The 15,331-nt window shown below is 35.1% G+C and overlaps 3 protein-coding genes across 4 annotated transcripts; 2 read left to right on the top strand and 1 right to left on the bottom strand.

The window, feature by feature from the left end:
• The first annotated feature begins 1,708 nt into the window (after window positions 1–1,708).
• LOC109703967 (NAC domain-containing protein 86-like) lies at window positions 1,709–6,977 on the top strand. Its single transcript, XM_020224720.1, has 7 exons — window positions 1,709–1,733; window positions 1,815–2,108; window positions 4,082–4,359; window positions 4,535–4,855; window positions 5,129–5,596; window positions 5,681–5,756; window positions 6,015–6,977. The coding sequence occupies exons 2-7, from the start codon at window positions 1,952–1,954 to the stop codon at window positions 6,740–6,742; spliced, it is 2,028 nt and encodes a 675-aa protein (XP_020080309.1). The 5' UTR covers window positions 1,709–1,733; window positions 1,815–1,951; the 3' UTR covers window positions 6,743–6,977.
• A 516-nt stretch (window positions 6,978–7,493) lies between these two features.
• On the bottom strand, window positions 7,494–10,602 carry LOC109703960 (ALA-interacting subunit 1-like). Of its 2 annotated transcripts, none has more exons than XM_020224711.1 (8): window positions 10,466–10,602; window positions 9,976–10,034; window positions 9,801–9,875; window positions 9,601–9,717; window positions 9,419–9,489; window positions 8,862–9,162; window positions 8,406–8,695; window positions 7,494–7,687 (listed from the first exon to the last, which is right to left on the bottom strand). In XM_020224711.1, the coding sequence occupies exons 1-8, from the start codon at window positions 10,548–10,550 to the stop codon at window positions 7,627–7,629; spliced, it is 1,059 nt and encodes a 352-aa protein (XP_020080300.1). In that variant the 5' UTR covers window positions 10,551–10,602; the 3' UTR covers window positions 7,494–7,626. The 2 variants fall into 2 exon arrangements, with proteins under 2 accessions (XP_020080300.1, XP_020080301.1); XM_020224712.1 differs by lacking the exon at window positions 7,494–7,687 and adding an exon at window positions 8,197–8,265.
• Window positions 10,603–13,228: 2,626 nt separating this feature from the next.
• On the top strand, window positions 13,229–14,716 carry LOC109703961. The gene is made up of 2 exons (XM_020224713.1): window positions 13,229–13,784; window positions 14,211–14,716. Exons 1-2 carry the CDS (start codon window positions 13,528–13,530, stop codon window positions 14,509–14,511), a joined length of 558 nt encoding a protein of 185 aa, XP_020080302.1. The 5' UTR covers window positions 13,229–13,527; the 3' UTR covers window positions 14,512–14,716.
• The last annotated feature ends 615 nt before the right edge of the window (window positions 14,717–15,331 follow it).

The following is a 15,331-nucleotide window of genomic DNA, read 5'->3' as shown; positions in this document are numbered from 1 at the left end:
TATTTACTATTAAATGCACTGTTTGCATGCGGTTTAATTAATGCTTTTAGAGAGTGGTAATTATTTAACATGATTTATCATGGTACCAGATTACGAGGTTCGAAAGTTTGAATCCTACATAGTATGTAGGACTAGTTTTGTTTGATTTTTGGAATGAAACCTACCGACCAACTCAGCTCGAAGGTTTTTTTTTTTAAAAAAAAGAAGCCCAAGAGTCTTATTTCGAAATTTTTGTAGAAGGCAAATTCCCACAAACTAAATTTTACAGTAAATTTTACTATTGCCATTGAAATGAAAATAGTTATTATCAGACCATAGCCTACTTATTTAGTGAAAATAAATGGAACTAATACCGCCAAATAAATTTTATTTTTGTCATAGTAAACAATTCAAATTATGACTAGATATATTATATGCACTCTAACAATAATAAAACTTAATTTTAGAAATATTAGCTATTAAGCTTCTCCTCATGTCTCTTACAAAAATCTTTGTAATGTCATGCCCCTAAGCAAGTTGACAAAATAAAAGAAAACAAAAAAAGAGCAATGCTATATGTACAGCTATAATCTAGGCATAAATTTTACACTGTAGTCTCACAAAGATCTAATTTACTATCTTATTTTATCAATTTTTTAATTTTAGATAGTTAAATAATTAAGAGTAAGATTTATATTTTGTGGCAGAGTGTACAAATAATAATTGTTTGGTAAAAATGTATATAACATATCTAAACTATAGACCATTTCGAATTGACTATTCAATCTTTTAAAATTTTGAATTTACTATCCAATCCTTCAATTTATTTAATTTGAGTCAGTAAATGGTTAAGATAGTTACTTAATTACTTTAATAAATTTATATTGACGAGAATTATATGAAGTATACTAATTTAATCTGCAAAGAGAAATGATACATTTGAATTTTAAAATCAAATACAGATAACTATTCAAATTTAATAAATAAAAAAAAATCAGACAGCAGATAGCAAATAGAATTTTTAAAAGATTAAATAGCCCACTTAAAACACTAGAAAAGAAAAAAAAAAGAAAAAAAAAAAAAAGAAAAAAAAACCTAAGCTAAACACATTATTATGTGTAAGTAATTAATTAAGTACAAGCGTCGTACAATTAAACATGTCGTAGGTCGCACAAGGGCCCACACCACCGGTCGGATCAGCTCCTCCTCTCCTGCCTTCGTCTCGCTCGCTCGGCGATCCAAAATCCACATCGGGAGTCGCGTGTGAACGTGACGTCAACCCCGTCAAAGCCGCCCCTCGGTTTGCGTGCACCGAAGGGGTTCCGAGCTGACTAGACATAGGCCCTCCGGCGGGGCCCACCGAAGAACCAATAAGAACGCGCCACGTGGGTTCACCACCCTTGTTCTGCAAAAAGAGACTATCGTAGACGCTCTCGGGTCGATATTTCTATCCACTCACTGGTACATTTAATTAATAAAAACAATTATTATTATTATTAATTAATAGCGTAATAATAATAATAATAATAATAATAATAATAATAATAAAAAGCAAAAGCCAAAAAGCCCCAAGAGCTTCTTCTGAACGGTGACAAGAATCTCCCACCCAGTAGATTTATTTATTTTTTATATTTATAGATAAAAACAAAAAAGAAACTCTTCCTGCCTCGCTATAAAGCCGTGGAGAAGGTTTGCGCACCTCCCCCTTTCCTCTCCTCCTCATTCCGCATCTCATTGTTCACACCATAGAGAAGGTCCCCTCTCTCTCTCCTCTCTCTCTCTCTCTCTCTCTCTCTCTCTCCACTAAAAATTTGGTTTCAATTATTTGTTTTCAGGAACTTGTCTAGTGATCTTATACGCGCGCAGGTCTCCCCGTTTGTTCTTTATTTTCGATCAGAATAGCGAGAGGTCTGTGTTATAGCCTATAATTCGCGCGCAAGTTTTAGCGGTTTATAGAGGGTTCATAGACAAAATGGCGCCAGTGAGCCTGCCGCCCGGCTTTCGGTTCCACCCGACCGACGAAGAACTCATCATATACTATCTCAAGAGGAAGATCAATGGCCGTAAGATCGAACTGGAGATCATCCCCGAGGTCGATCTCTACAAATGCGAACCCTGGGATCTACCCGGTATCTTCTTCTCTCTTCTTTTTTTCTTTTTTTTTTTTTTCTCTTTTTTCTTTCCCTCGGTCGATCATCTACATTTCCATTAGTTGCACCATATGATTTTTGATTATGTAGCATAATATATTATTGTCTACGTGCATGAAAGAAACAAACTGTGGCTAGCTAACAACATCACCATGCAATGCCACATTATAACTTGATTATTATTATTTTTTTCCTTTTGTTGATAAATTGATATCAACTATAGTGCTAATTAATATATATGGGAGTGCCTTCATGTTCAAATAAGATAAGATACTAATGTTTACATTACTTTTCCTCTCAGAAATTAAAAAAAAAACAAAAAAAATATAATGGTACTGATATGCATTGTGTTAGGGGAATTGGGATTGTTGTATTCATTGGTTGGTCTCTAAGCAAGGGATAACATGTGCAATACTTGGCTTGCATTTTACTATATTCTCCTCATAGAGAAAGAATATATATATATATATTTATATATAATGTGTATACGTAGCTTCTAATTCTATTAAATTCTACGATTACGTCAAGCCCAGTGTCCACAGGCCTCTTGGAGAAAGAATTTACAAAAATTAACTTGCCTTGAATCACACTTCACCCATCCCAGTTGTTGTACGTTAATTCCTTGCTACTATACCCTATTCTCTCCCCCATATCTCGCTATTGCTTGCACAAAACAATAATTAATGATAAGTTAAGCCCTCATTTGGTTTTATTTTAAATTTTTTTTTTAAAAAAAAACTCAGATGTGAAGTGTTTTAAGGTTTCTATTTGGTAATTAATTTTTTCTATCCTTGTCATTGCTGGTTAGATTCCAAACTCGTCTCTTTAAGAAAACAACGAAGCAATAACAAAAAAATAGTTATTAAATTTTTGGCCTTTCTCTCCCAAACGAATTAATCTCGTAGATGTAGAGATGCAAACAATATTTCACACATTGGTGCGTTTAGTTTTTTCTCTTTCTTTTTAGACGAAATATTGGTGCATTTAATCAAACAGAATTTCAAGTTAAACATAAAAAATGTCCCTTTGTTACTGAACATGACTAAAATGCCTTTTAAACCGACTATTGTCCAAAAAAACAAAGAATCCTCTGAAATTTTTATGCGTGTGTGTGTGTGTGTGTGTGTGAGAGAGAGAGAGAGAGAGAGAGAGAGAGAGAGAGAGAGAGCTTTGCATGGTAAAGAGGAACCTTAATTTTCAGAACCGAAAGAAAAAAAATTCCATTGACTGGAAAAAGCCACATTATCATGTTGGAGAAAAATATATAAGGCCCTTTGATCTCCTTGAGAAGGGAAAATTTTCTTTTATTTTATTTTTTTCAATAACTGAGCCAAAAGCTAAAGGCTATTTCAGGGACTTTCACTATGTAGATGATAGGTATAGGAGCATCCCCTCTACGGCCTCCCTTCTCCTTTAGCTTTATTTATTGCCTACCCTTGGCTTTATTTCCATAACCTTTATATATCCTGAACCTCCCTGCTGCTCTAAATTTCGTGCCCATGTATATTAGAGGCTTAAGAGTGCAACCAACATAATAAGTAGATAAAAGTTTATAGGGAAAAAAAAAAGTACAAATTGATTTTGATATCAATAAAGAAAGTAATAGAAGAAAGAAGCTGCATGGTTTCCAAGAGAAGCATATATATAGGTTGAAAAGAATGTGGTCCCACTTTAGTTTTCCTACTTGTTGTGGGGGCATTTTTAGGGTTTGATGGAAAATGTGTTGGTTCTAATGATTATACCCTTATTAATTACAAGCTTCCAAGAAATATTTAACTATTCCAAAACTTGGAACTTTAGGTTTTCGCTCATCAAATCCGCTTGGCCATGTATAAAACCAGTTATACAATTAAGTTTAATCGATCTTTTATATATCTTTACACTTTCTCAATGGAGTCATCGCTGATCTGTGTCTTCTAAAAACTGAATCTTGCAAGCTAAACTTTTGCCAGAGAAATCCTTTCTACCAAGCAAGGACCTGGAGTGGTACTTCTTCAGCCCGCGGGACCGCAAGTATCCGAACGGCTCGAGGACGAACCGCGCGACGAGGGCCGGATATTGGAAGGCCACCGGGAAGGACCGGAAGGTGAACTCCCAGAAACGCGCGGTGGGCATGAAGAAGACCCTCGTTTACTACCGAGGCCGTGCACCCCATGGCTCGCGCACCGACTGGGTCATGCACGAGTACCGCCTCGATGAGAAGGAATGTGAGAACGCCACTGGTTTACAGGTACAACCCTACATCATTCCCCACTCTTCCAGAAGAAATTTGATAGCTAATTGCATTGTGCACTACACAAAATTAATACGACCACCGCTTGCATTCTGTATCAACACTTAATTGCTTCTTCATTTTATTGCTGCATGCTATTGAGAACATTCGAGTGTTGTGGTGCTTGATCTAGGATGCATATGCTCTATGTCGAGTGTTCAAGAAGAGCGCACCTGGCCCTAAGATCATTGAGCACTATGGTGCTCCTTATGAGGAGCACTCACAATGGAGAGCTAACGATCATTCGCCAACTCTCGATGTCTCTTCCGATGGAAGAGGGGAGGACTTGGAGAGCTGCAGCTTCTCTTTCCCTGTGGAGACCAGCTCGTCGGACATGATTCAGGGTTCGAGTGTGGCAGGGAATGGCAAGTGGATGAATTTTCTCCCTGAGGAGGCCCTCAATGCTACAGGCTTATTATGTGATCCTTTTAGCTACTCTTACTTACCATCAAAGGTAAATACCTCCTTACTCTCAAAACTAGCACAAGTAAAAACTTGACAGCTTTTACTGTGGAAATAAGAAGAAACAATCTAGCTTATGAGCTCTGAAACCTCAATTTGAAACTTCTGATTTTGCTGCGGCAAAAAAGATGTTATTTTCAACCACTCTACGTAAATAACACTTTCTGTTACGTAAATAACACTTTTACAGAAGCTCCGGTCTGGGCAAACACGCTCTTACCGAGTCTATGATGCAGCGGTTGCTCATGTTCTTTGCGATGTACAGGTGGATGTGGCATTGGAATGTGCAAGGCTTCAGCACAGGCTATCTTTGCCCCCATTGGAGGTGGAGGACTTCCCCCCGGTTGATCTCATGGACTCGAAGGTCGGCCTCCACACAGCTATGCTTCGAGATCATAACCATAACGAGGTGGACATACTGCAAGAGATTTTATCCGTAGCATCCGCCTCTCAGGAGCTGATCAACAACTCCAGCTACACTGACATGTGGCACGGAAACACTTCTCACTTTGAGGATTACGCCTCTCTATTAGAACTTGATAAAAGGAACGAGGCGTTGCAGTTCCCTCAGATCGAGATTGCGGGCTCTACGAGATTAATCGGTAAACAATGTGAAGAAGATGATTCTGGGAGGTTGATAGAGATCAGCGATTTGGAAGAGGAATTCAAGGAAGAAAAGAAGAAAATAGAAAACCTAAGAGGGGTCAAGATGTTGAACAATAACTTACCTGAGGTATAAGAATACACCTAACGGAAAATTACAGATTTCGACACTATTTAACGGAAAACAAACTTACCTTTTTTGGTTTTCAAACAGATAATCTTAGAAGAAGAACAAAGCAGTCCAACAGAGAGCACCACAAATTACCCATTAGATGCAAGTGGCACTGAAGGTATATATTTTGGAGTTTTATGCATATATACACTTGCAAAGTGACCTGTTTGCATATAAATGTACCCCTATTAAAAAATAAAGTTGGTCATGCACCATTTTATTTAATTGCACAGAAATTTAATTTTACACGAATAAATATAAATAACAAGCTAGAAGATTTGTAGGTGTAAATTGATAATTATCTCTTGGAGTCTAGTTTGTATCACTGTTAATTTGCGGTACTAGATCGTTTGGTTAACTCAGAGCTAGATTGCAGGAGAAGCCGTTCACCTGACCAATTCAACTGAGTTAGGCGACATCGACGACAAACCCATCTTCTCACAGTCTCAACCTGACGATTTCACTGTTGGTTTCATCGGCATAAATCCTCTTGGAGCGTCCCAAGAGGAACATCACTGCGAAGCCTACGCCAACGCGCCAACTTTCGACTTTTACGAGAAGGTCGATGTCAAGCATGGCTTGTTTATATCGAGAGGCGGCGTTGCTGAAACGCACTTTCATCAGATCGAGCCTTCGAAGAAGGTTAGTTTCCACATGAATCCGATGGCAAGAGATAATGTACTGGTTGAGACGATTGAGAAAGGTAGAAGCAGGGTTTCGGTCTTTAGCAAGTTCAAAGCATTCATGAGAGACAAGATCAATGGGGAAAAGATATCTATGAAGCCATGCAAAAGGTCCTTAGGTAATGAAACAATGAGTGGGATGCTACAAGTAGTTAGTACAGTTATATTGAATTCATGTGTTTATCTTGGGGATGTATCAGAACAAGCCATTTCTATGGAGCAAGCACCCTTAAAGGAAAACCAGATGAAAGAGGAAAAAGAAGGTGCATGTTCAAATGAACTGAAGCAGGTGAAGAACTGGAAGAAGAGTGATCAGGAGAACAATATCTGGTTTCCTGGAGTGAGAAAGAGGGGGTTTGTTAGCATGCTTTTGTATGGGAAGTGGGCCTTCTTCACAGCTCCTTTTGCTCTTGCCCACTAACAGTAATTCTCTTTTCCCAAATTCATCAAGTCAAATCAAACATAATATAGATCATGACATTTATCTTGGTCATTGTAGAGGTTATTGATACGGTAAAACATGATTTAACTTAAATTATAGAAGGAATATCTGTAAGTTATAGCCAATGACAGAGAGGTATGGTACTGCTACATGTGCCTAACAAATTTAATATTTAAATATGTGTAATTTATCTTTTGTGAAATATGCACTTTTCTGATTCCTTTTTTTTTTCTTTTTAACCCTTTGTCTAACTGAGTATGTATAGAGCAAAGTATAAAAGCAAAAGATCATAGTGAAGTACCATTACAACTTAAATCCCAGCGTCTCATAAAGTATCAGTATTCAGGCTAAACCAATGGTATTCTAATGATAAAGTGCCTAGATGGAGTGTGGGATTGTTGTGAGAAAACGAAATGAAAAAGAAAACATATTGTATTCTATCTCAATACCCAAGGAGTTCTAAGAAGTCGAGGGACGGGCCACAAAAAATCCTTGATCAAAACTCATAAGCCAAAGAGTCATTTCTAAGTAATAATTAAGTTGTTGAGCTCTATTAATTTAAAGATTCGGCTTTTTCCGGTGCACATTTATATAGCAATCCACCAGGTCCCCTAGTCCCCACATGATCAATGTACTTCAGAATTCTTCTGATACCAATACCATTTATAATTCAAACCAACTCACCTATTATTGCAGTAGTCAAGAATTTTGGAAATAAAAAATACTTATATATATATAGGACCAAAATATTCGGTACAAGCAGAATTAATAAATAGAATACTTCTACTTCTTGACTATCGAAAAAGAAAAGGATATAGTCTTAGCTGACAGTAAAGCACCGCAAATTGAATGGCCTGACGATTCTAATTTGAATAACCTGCGGCATTTCTGTTCCATGATAAGTATGATGGATCGCCGAGGGTCCTGCACCAGAAACCAAAGAAGACAACCGAAATAATTGTACAGAAATCCGAAAAGAGAAAGCACTAAACTGTGATTTCTTTTAATAACACACCTGTCAAATTATTGAGAAACCACTCATAAAGTTCTTTGCATACACAGTTCAATTAACCTTTTCTTAAAATACTAGGTTTACAAGTAAATCAGCATTGTCCTATGGATCACAGTAGATAGAGCGTCGAAGTTTCTCTGCTCTCGTATTTCAACAGAGGAGAAAGATACATGACCACTACTGTGAATTCAACTTCTTTCACAGTAGTGCCAATTGTTCAATGCTGCTACATCATGATACCAAGTGACATAAGTCTCTCTCATAACTAATTGCAGTACCCAGGAATGTTTAAGTCAGGAAGGTAGATATTACACCCAAATACTGCTGGAATTTTATGTCCAATTCAATAAATAACAAGTTATTGAATCTACAAATTTGACCACCTAAATCACAGTGTTAACTTATCATCATTTTGATGCAGAACTGTGTAACATTACTCATCATTTATAGGCGTAAAGACAAGCCACAGTACAACCACGATATCAAATTGCTGCAATAAATTACTACAGTAATTAGGACAAGGTATCATATAGTGCAATATGTGGACAGCACATAGCAAAATTTATGAAATAGCAAATCTAAGCAGACAAAAATAGTTCAATCAATTAATAGGGGCAATAAGAATCTCACCTAGGCTTAAAGACATACAAAAGTATGAAGCCCATTGCAAGAAATAAGCACAGGCCACCGACTGTAAGATATGCTACGCCGAGGAAATTGTTCTTTCCGCCTATCCAAGATGTCGTGGAAAGAACAAGTTTCTTCTTTCCACCAAAACTATACGTGTTGTAGTTGTTCTGTATAACTACAGTAATTTCCTCATTCGCTTCGAGATCCACCTCAATTCTTCCGTAGAGTTTCCTGAAAGTTGGAAGTGCAGCTGTTCGCATCCACACAATGAGATCCTCCTGCTCACTTAACTGAAACAAATTATACACGAAAATTCAGATTTTGCGGTGAAATCTATATGTAACAAATAACTTTTCTGGTATTTATTTATGTGCAAGAATCTCAAAAGTGGAAATCTAACAAAGCAACTGACATTTCAGGTTATTAAGTGAAATAGAATAAAGACAGAGAGTTTACAGGTATGCTGGCATTAAGGCTGGCACCGCCAATCAGACCCCCACTCTGGAAATTCTTGGGGTAAACATCGCTCCCGAATTTGTGCTTCTTATCGCTCTGCCAAGCTATATCCTTCTTATTAACCTGCAGAGACTTACTATTTGCCGAGAAACTGTATGTATCATTGAACAAGCTCCAAGCAATGAGACCACAGGGAACAATTGCTAACCCATCCCCGGTGGTGCCTTCTGGTTCGCAAGTTTTCGTTTCGCGTTCGCTCGATTTACTCTTCAGTTGCTTATCGCTGCGGCTTTTCACATATCTACAAGACAAAGAATCACTGTTTAGCTTCGACACACTTCAAGTTATGGTAATTTGAAGGTATAGCACAGACGGAAATTCAAAGAATTCTAAATATTCTTAATAGATGAAATAAAAACACTAGCCATTATATCTTATTCCCTTCATTTTGAGTTGAATAGTTGACAAATACAAAATCAAAACATCGTAAATAAAATGAACTATCCAGGCAGAGATTGTAAGCTCGCACGATAAATCTCTTACTACATTTCACATACCGGCGATGATTCTGGTAAAAGTTATCGAGCTGATAATAAACTTGGATGGGACTCGACATCTGCTTCGGCACCTGTATGTTACTTTTACCAGTCAATTAAGACAAAACTCTTCAGAACAACAAGCTGCATAACATCTATAGAAACCGAAAAAAGAAAAGAAAAGAAAAAAAACCAGGTCTTACAATTAATCTTCGAGTACAAGTTTTGTTAGTTTGACTGTTTTGAATGAAAGCCAGTTTATCATCACGCAAATGCTGCGGCACGCAATCCGCATCATATCGGTCTACAAGTTCCACAACCTAGATATTAAACATAGGATCAGATATGCGAATATAATGCAAAATTATGCTGAATTATGAAAAGGGATTCGATTAATTTATACATGTTCTGATGCCGACAAGGAGGCCAATCCAATAGGAATGAAGATAATACCAATTAAAGCAAAGGTAGAAATAACCTGTTCATTGAAGGACAAAAAAATTTAAAAAAGTAAAGTTCTTAAATAACATCTTAATAAGATCATATTAATCACATTGTAGAGGCAGTGTAGGACTTACAATTCCTGGAGTTAGCAATGGTTTACAAGCTGGCAACTCTTGCTGTGTGAACTTGGAATCTGAAGGTGATAATAGGAAGCAGAATTATGTGGTAATAATCGAATCAAAAATATAACAACAGAAGATCATTTTTCTTAGCCATTACGACCGTGTTCTTTATAAATGCCAGAATAAATTAAGCTCAGCTTCAAAAAATACTCCAAATATACAACATCCTACATCCTCTAATCTATCATTAATACATTTCTTTTTTCACCCCCTTTTTTATAACTTATAGAAATCAATAACAAGTTACCATATCAACCATCAAAATTATATCTATTAACATTGCCATTTCCTCTCTCTCTCTTTTTTTGAAATTTGAAGAAAAAAAATTGCAACAAAATTCAATTCGCGAAATTAAAACCCATCACAAAACAATTTTTAAGGAATTGTAACATTAATAAATCGGATAAAAAAAATATTATATGAAATTTCGAAGGGAATATACATTTGGGTTTTTTGGAATTCCTCCTTGCGGCGGAAGAATCTGTGGCTCCATCGCTTCCGAATGTTGAACCCGCTTTGGAATTCATAACAAAAGTTCAGAAAAAAAAAAAGGAAAAAAAAAATTTATAGAACGATAAATTAAAGAGGTAAAAAGTAAAAAAATAAAAATAAAAAACCCAAAAAGTAACCGTTGGGTTTTATTAATTTCAATAAATATTATTATTATAATTATTATATTTCTCCGACAAAGAAGGGTGTTTTGCGGGAGGAAACGAACCATTTGGAGCCGGTCAAAGCCGAACCGCGCTGCGGACCGGGTCTAAGAGTGACCAGTCCACCTCCAACGCCTCACGATCAGAGCTGTGAACCGGGTCCAAGAAGAGTGACCGGTCGGTGCTGTGATCCGTGTGCACTTGTTTTAAAAAATTTTCTCTTAAATAATAAATTACCCTTCATTTTAGAAGTTGAATTTTTTTTCGAATTTAATAAAAAATCAGAATCAATTGTACATCTAATCAGTTATGCAAGTTTGAAGATAAAAATTTGTGCCGTTTATAGCAAAATACTCATTTTTTGAAGCAAAAATTATAGTTTGATCGAAAAAATGTAGTAATTGATGTGACACCTAAAATATTAGGTAGAAGTCACTGTACATACTCTTTTAAGATTATCTGATAAAACTATAATTTTGAAATCATTGGATTGAGCTTAGAAAACTTATCCGGAATAAATATTTGGATAACATCACTAACAGAGATGTTTTTGATATTGATAATTAAATTTGCCAAATTAGATAACTATATGATTGAGGTGTAAATTATGCATTGTAATTTTTTATGGTTGGGAACGGTGTGGTGTGTTTTTTACGAATACCCAGCAGAACCCATTCGTAGCAGTTTACAAAATTAAATAATTGACGAACTTTTGGAAGTATTTTCTCTCAGCAAATCGGTGCCGCTGTAATCAGTAGTGTAGTTTTTTTTTTTATTTCCCGCCCACTTGGAGACCTGTGATATCTCATTTCTGTCGCTTAGTTTATATTTTGATGAATAAAGAGAGTAATGTGCTATTCTTTTCTAAAAATTTTTTTATGGTTCAACTCAGCGCATTTATCTTATTAATTTTTTTTTACTAAAATTTAAAAATTAATATTTGAAAATAAGATTGTGAAATATACACATCTATAAAAAGCGTATAGAAGTACTATTCTCAATTTTGATTTACTTGGATGCACATTTGTGGCATACAATTAGCCGCGTTGGCCAAGTGCATGGGAACGTCAGAAACTGTGTTTAGATTAATTTTGACCACTCATTTTGACAAAACAGTATCCAACATTTAATGATGGGGCCCATGATATTAGTCAATCGAAGTAGACCACCAAATTTTTGCAACATTATTTTATTATCTTTATTTATTTATTAATTTATTTATTTGGAGAAGGAAACTAAATTTATATAGTGAGCTGGTGGGTTCTAAGCTCGATCGTATTTAATAGGCCAAAAAAAAAAAAATCAATGGGATTGTTGTAATTCACAAGACAAGATAATGAATAAAATTTAATCACTAAATTTTGAATTAGTAGAAGTTGTTTGTAAGAATAATGTATTTCTATGATAGTGAGTAAAGGCCAAAATTGTGGAGTCCATATCTACAGGGATCTTATTTGTCATAGTTTTACAAAATTTAAATTTGAATATGAATTTAGACCTAATAATATTAGTTTATGTAAATTATCAAAAAGTCAACAAATAATTTTTTTGTTCGAATTTGAATTCAGATAGCAGTAATATCTGATACATTATCAGATCCAATTATAATCTTGAGCATTCAATTATCATTTTTTTTTTTAAATGTGAAACTTTGTTTTAATTATTTAACTAACTAATGGTATCATTACAATCCATTGACCTAATTTAACTATGTCATTTTTGGTAATGAAAAGTTAACAAATTCAAAGTGATCCTATCCCCTTCTATGTGTACTACTCAACAACATGGTGACATGAGACCAAAAACAGATAGGGACCACGCACTCTATAGTTTATGGAACAAATATATTTATATTGTTTTTATTTTTTAAAAAAAGAATAATGATCTTGCTTTTTCATACACCACCGAAATTTGTGGGCCCCGAATCCATGGGATGTGGAGGACAGAGAAGATACTGGAAGATCCTGTATTATTAACAATGAACCGGCCAATACTTAAAATAGAAAAAAAAAAGAAAAAATTGTTGTGTGGACCCGGTGCACTAGATTAGCATCCGTCAAAAGTAAATTAGTCCAGATTTAAACTTTACACCGGATTACATATCATCATCCGAATTATATGGCTTACTAAGTATGATAGCTATGTAATATTTTGTGATAAATCAAAGCTTAAATAAAATTTATTTTTTTATTCTAAATAAAAAATAGACATACAGTTTTCAAAATCATACTATAAGAGTATATTTGGAACTGCTTTGCACAATCACAAACAATCAATTTATGAGAATAAACTATCTTCGCACTATAAAATTCTACTAAGCGAGATTATTACAAGCAGCTCAATTTGTCACATTGAAAAATATACGGCAGAAATATTATGTGCAAAAAAAATTTCACGCACAAAGCGTGCGGCATTCAGACTGACATGGTGCAGCCGTGGCAGGCCAGAATTCCTAGCATCCCATACAAAATATTAGAAAAATATTTTTATATTATAAAATAAAGTTGTAGGATTAAATTTTGGGCCAAGGTAGGAGTTACACATGTAGGATATGGAGGGGTTGAGTTATGTGGAGGCCTTATCCACTCTGTCCCCCTGCCTTAGTACCAAATAAGAAGAGAGAGAGAGAGAGCCCCGGTGGATAACTCCGAATCCCATTTATTCCCCCCCAATATATACTTATCCTCACCACCACCTCCCTCTTCTCTTCTTATATCCTCCCCTTTTCCTTAATAAGATAAGAATATATACACATAAAATAGCATTAGATCATAGAGAGCTCAAGTGCATAGTTAAAGAGGAGAGGAGAAAAGGATCGAGGGAAAGGGCAAAGAGGGAGAATAAGTAGTTAATGGAGGTGTCTCTTTTTCCGCAAAGCGAGCATGGGATGGCGAATGAAATGGTGGCTGACAGCGACGGTGATGATATTGGATCCATGTCTTCCTTTTCGGAGGACGAGGATTCGAGCCGCTCGAATTCGTCGACGGAGGAGGACGCAACTTCTTCTTCGTTGAATTCGTCGGCGTCGCCGCCGTCGAGGATTGATGATTTCGAAGATCAGGGGCCGTTGTGTGAGATGTCTTCTTTGATCACTCAACTCCCCTTCAAGTAAGTTACACCTTCAATTCATACAGTAATTTTCAAACTTTTATTTTGAATTTTAGTTAGGAAAAAAAAAAACTCTAGAATATTATAGCTGGCACGGTGTAGCATTATTTAGAAACCTTCTAAACTGTTTTTAAAATAAAAATTGAAAAAACTTGGATTAAAAGTAGCTAAAAAAATCAAACTTGACAAAAATTAGTAGAATAAACATTATAGATATTCCATTACTTGGTTGTTTTTAGATGAAAAATTAGAGAGTAGGGTTATAAAGTACGTAATAACAAACAAACTAAACCAAGGGGATGTGAACATAGTTTGGTGTTTTTTTTTTTCCTTTTTTTTTGTAATTTTTCCCTACTCTCTCAAGGGTTATATGCAGATCATAATATTTGGTTCAAAACTAATGAAATTGCTTCTGGGGATTTACAGGAGAGGGCTCTCAAAGCACTTCCAGGGGAAGTCCCAATCCTTCACCTCCCTATCCAATGTGAAGAGCTTGGAGGATCTTGTGAAGCTGGAGAGGCCGTGTAAGAAGAAGCTCAAATCATGCAAAAGCTACTGCAGTGTTTTGGATGGTCACCACAAGCAATTATCTCCCAAGTCCATTACAAAAAAGCACTCGAGAAGCACTTTTTCTCTACTCGGTCCAAAAAGAAACAGTTTTAATAGGCCTCCTTTGCCTCCCCACAGATCCGGAAGCATGTCTGGTCAAACATTTTTATTTATTTAAAATAAAAAAAAAATTGATAATTAACTAATACCTCCTTGTTCTAATTTTGCTTTTGTTTGTGCACAGGAGTTTTTTTTTTTTTTTTTTTTTTTTTTTTTCCGCTAAATGTTTTGGGGGAAGTTATGTATGTGTTTGCTGATCTATTGTTTATGGATCAGTTTGCGTATTTATCAATTTAACAAGCTATTGAGGATGTGTAAGATTACATTAAGTTGTTATTTATGTTCTGAAACGAACGATCTCTTAGTTTTGATGCTAATTAATCCCTGTTGGATGTGAATGCTGGTTGTATTGGATCGGTAAATTAAATGATAAAAAATTAAATTCAAGTCGAATATTACAAACTATCTATTATTAAAAGAAAAAATTAAATTGTGAAAAAATTATTAAATAACAAAAAATAACTGCTTGTTTTTAATGCATAATAAGAGAATAAGAGTATTTAGTGATTTTAAGATTTATACTTGATCAACACTTTTTTTTTTTATATCTGTACTTGAAATTCTTTAATAAACTTAAATTTAAATTATATAGCAGAAATTAAATGTCTTTTTTCAATATCTTTAATTTATTTGGGATTTCTGAAAAATGATGATTTAATACTTTATGTATTCAACAAATAACATTCTAAAAGTTTGAAATTTAGCCGCTTTATAGTATCAACTAAATTTATTTTACTAAAATAAACAAAACAGATAGAATACCATCTTTTCTAAGGATCCAAAAAGAAAAAAGAAAAAGCGCATTCCAGCAATGAGGGATTCAAGAACAGTTAGCATCATAAAAGTGTAGACTTCTATTTTCTTTTGCATTTTTTTCT

Source organism: Ananas comosus, unplaced genomic scaffold (genome assembly GCF_001540865.1).
Source record: "Ananas comosus cultivar F153 unplaced genomic scaffold, ASM154086v1, whole genome shotgun sequence".
Lineage (NCBI taxonomy): Eukaryota > Viridiplantae > Streptophyta > Magnoliopsida > Poales > Bromeliaceae > Ananas > Ananas comosus.
Note: the sequence above shows the minus strand (reverse complement) of the source record. Positions and strands in the feature narration are given on the sequence as shown.

Bases quoted from the DNA above. Each gene is read 5' to 3' on its own strand.
- LOC109703961 (XM_020224713.1), top strand. From the start codon at position 13,528: ATGGAGGTGTCTCTTTTTCCGCAAAGCGAGCATGGGATGGCGAATGAA. The intron at 13,785-14,210 runs GTAAGTTACACC...GGGGATTTACAG, and splicing joins ATCACTCAACTCCCCTTCAA to GAGAGGGCTCTCAAAGCACT.
- LOC109703967 (XM_020224720.1), top strand. From the start codon at position 1,952: ATGGCGCCAGTGAGCCTGCCGCCCGGCTTTCGGTTCCACCCGACCGAC. The intron at 4,360-4,534 runs GTACAACCCTAC...TGCTTGATCTAG, and splicing joins AGAACGCCACTGGTTTACAG to GATGCATATGCTCTATGTCG. The intron at 5,757-6,014 runs GTATATATTTTG...GCTAGATTGCAG, and splicing joins AGATGCAAGTGGCACTGAAG to GAGAAGCCGTTCACCTGACC.
- LOC109703960 (XM_020224711.1), bottom strand. From the start codon at position 10,550: ATGAATTCCAAAGCGGGTTCAACATTCGGAAGCGATGGAGCCACAGAT. The intron at 10,035-10,465 runs GTATATTCCCTT...TATCACCTTCAG, and splicing joins GAATTCCAAAAAACCCAAAT to ATTCCAAGTTCACACAGCAA. The intron at 8,696-8,861 runs GTAAACTCTCTG...AATTTGTTTCAG, and splicing joins GCCTTAATGCCAGCATACCT to TTAAGTGAGCAGGAGGATCT.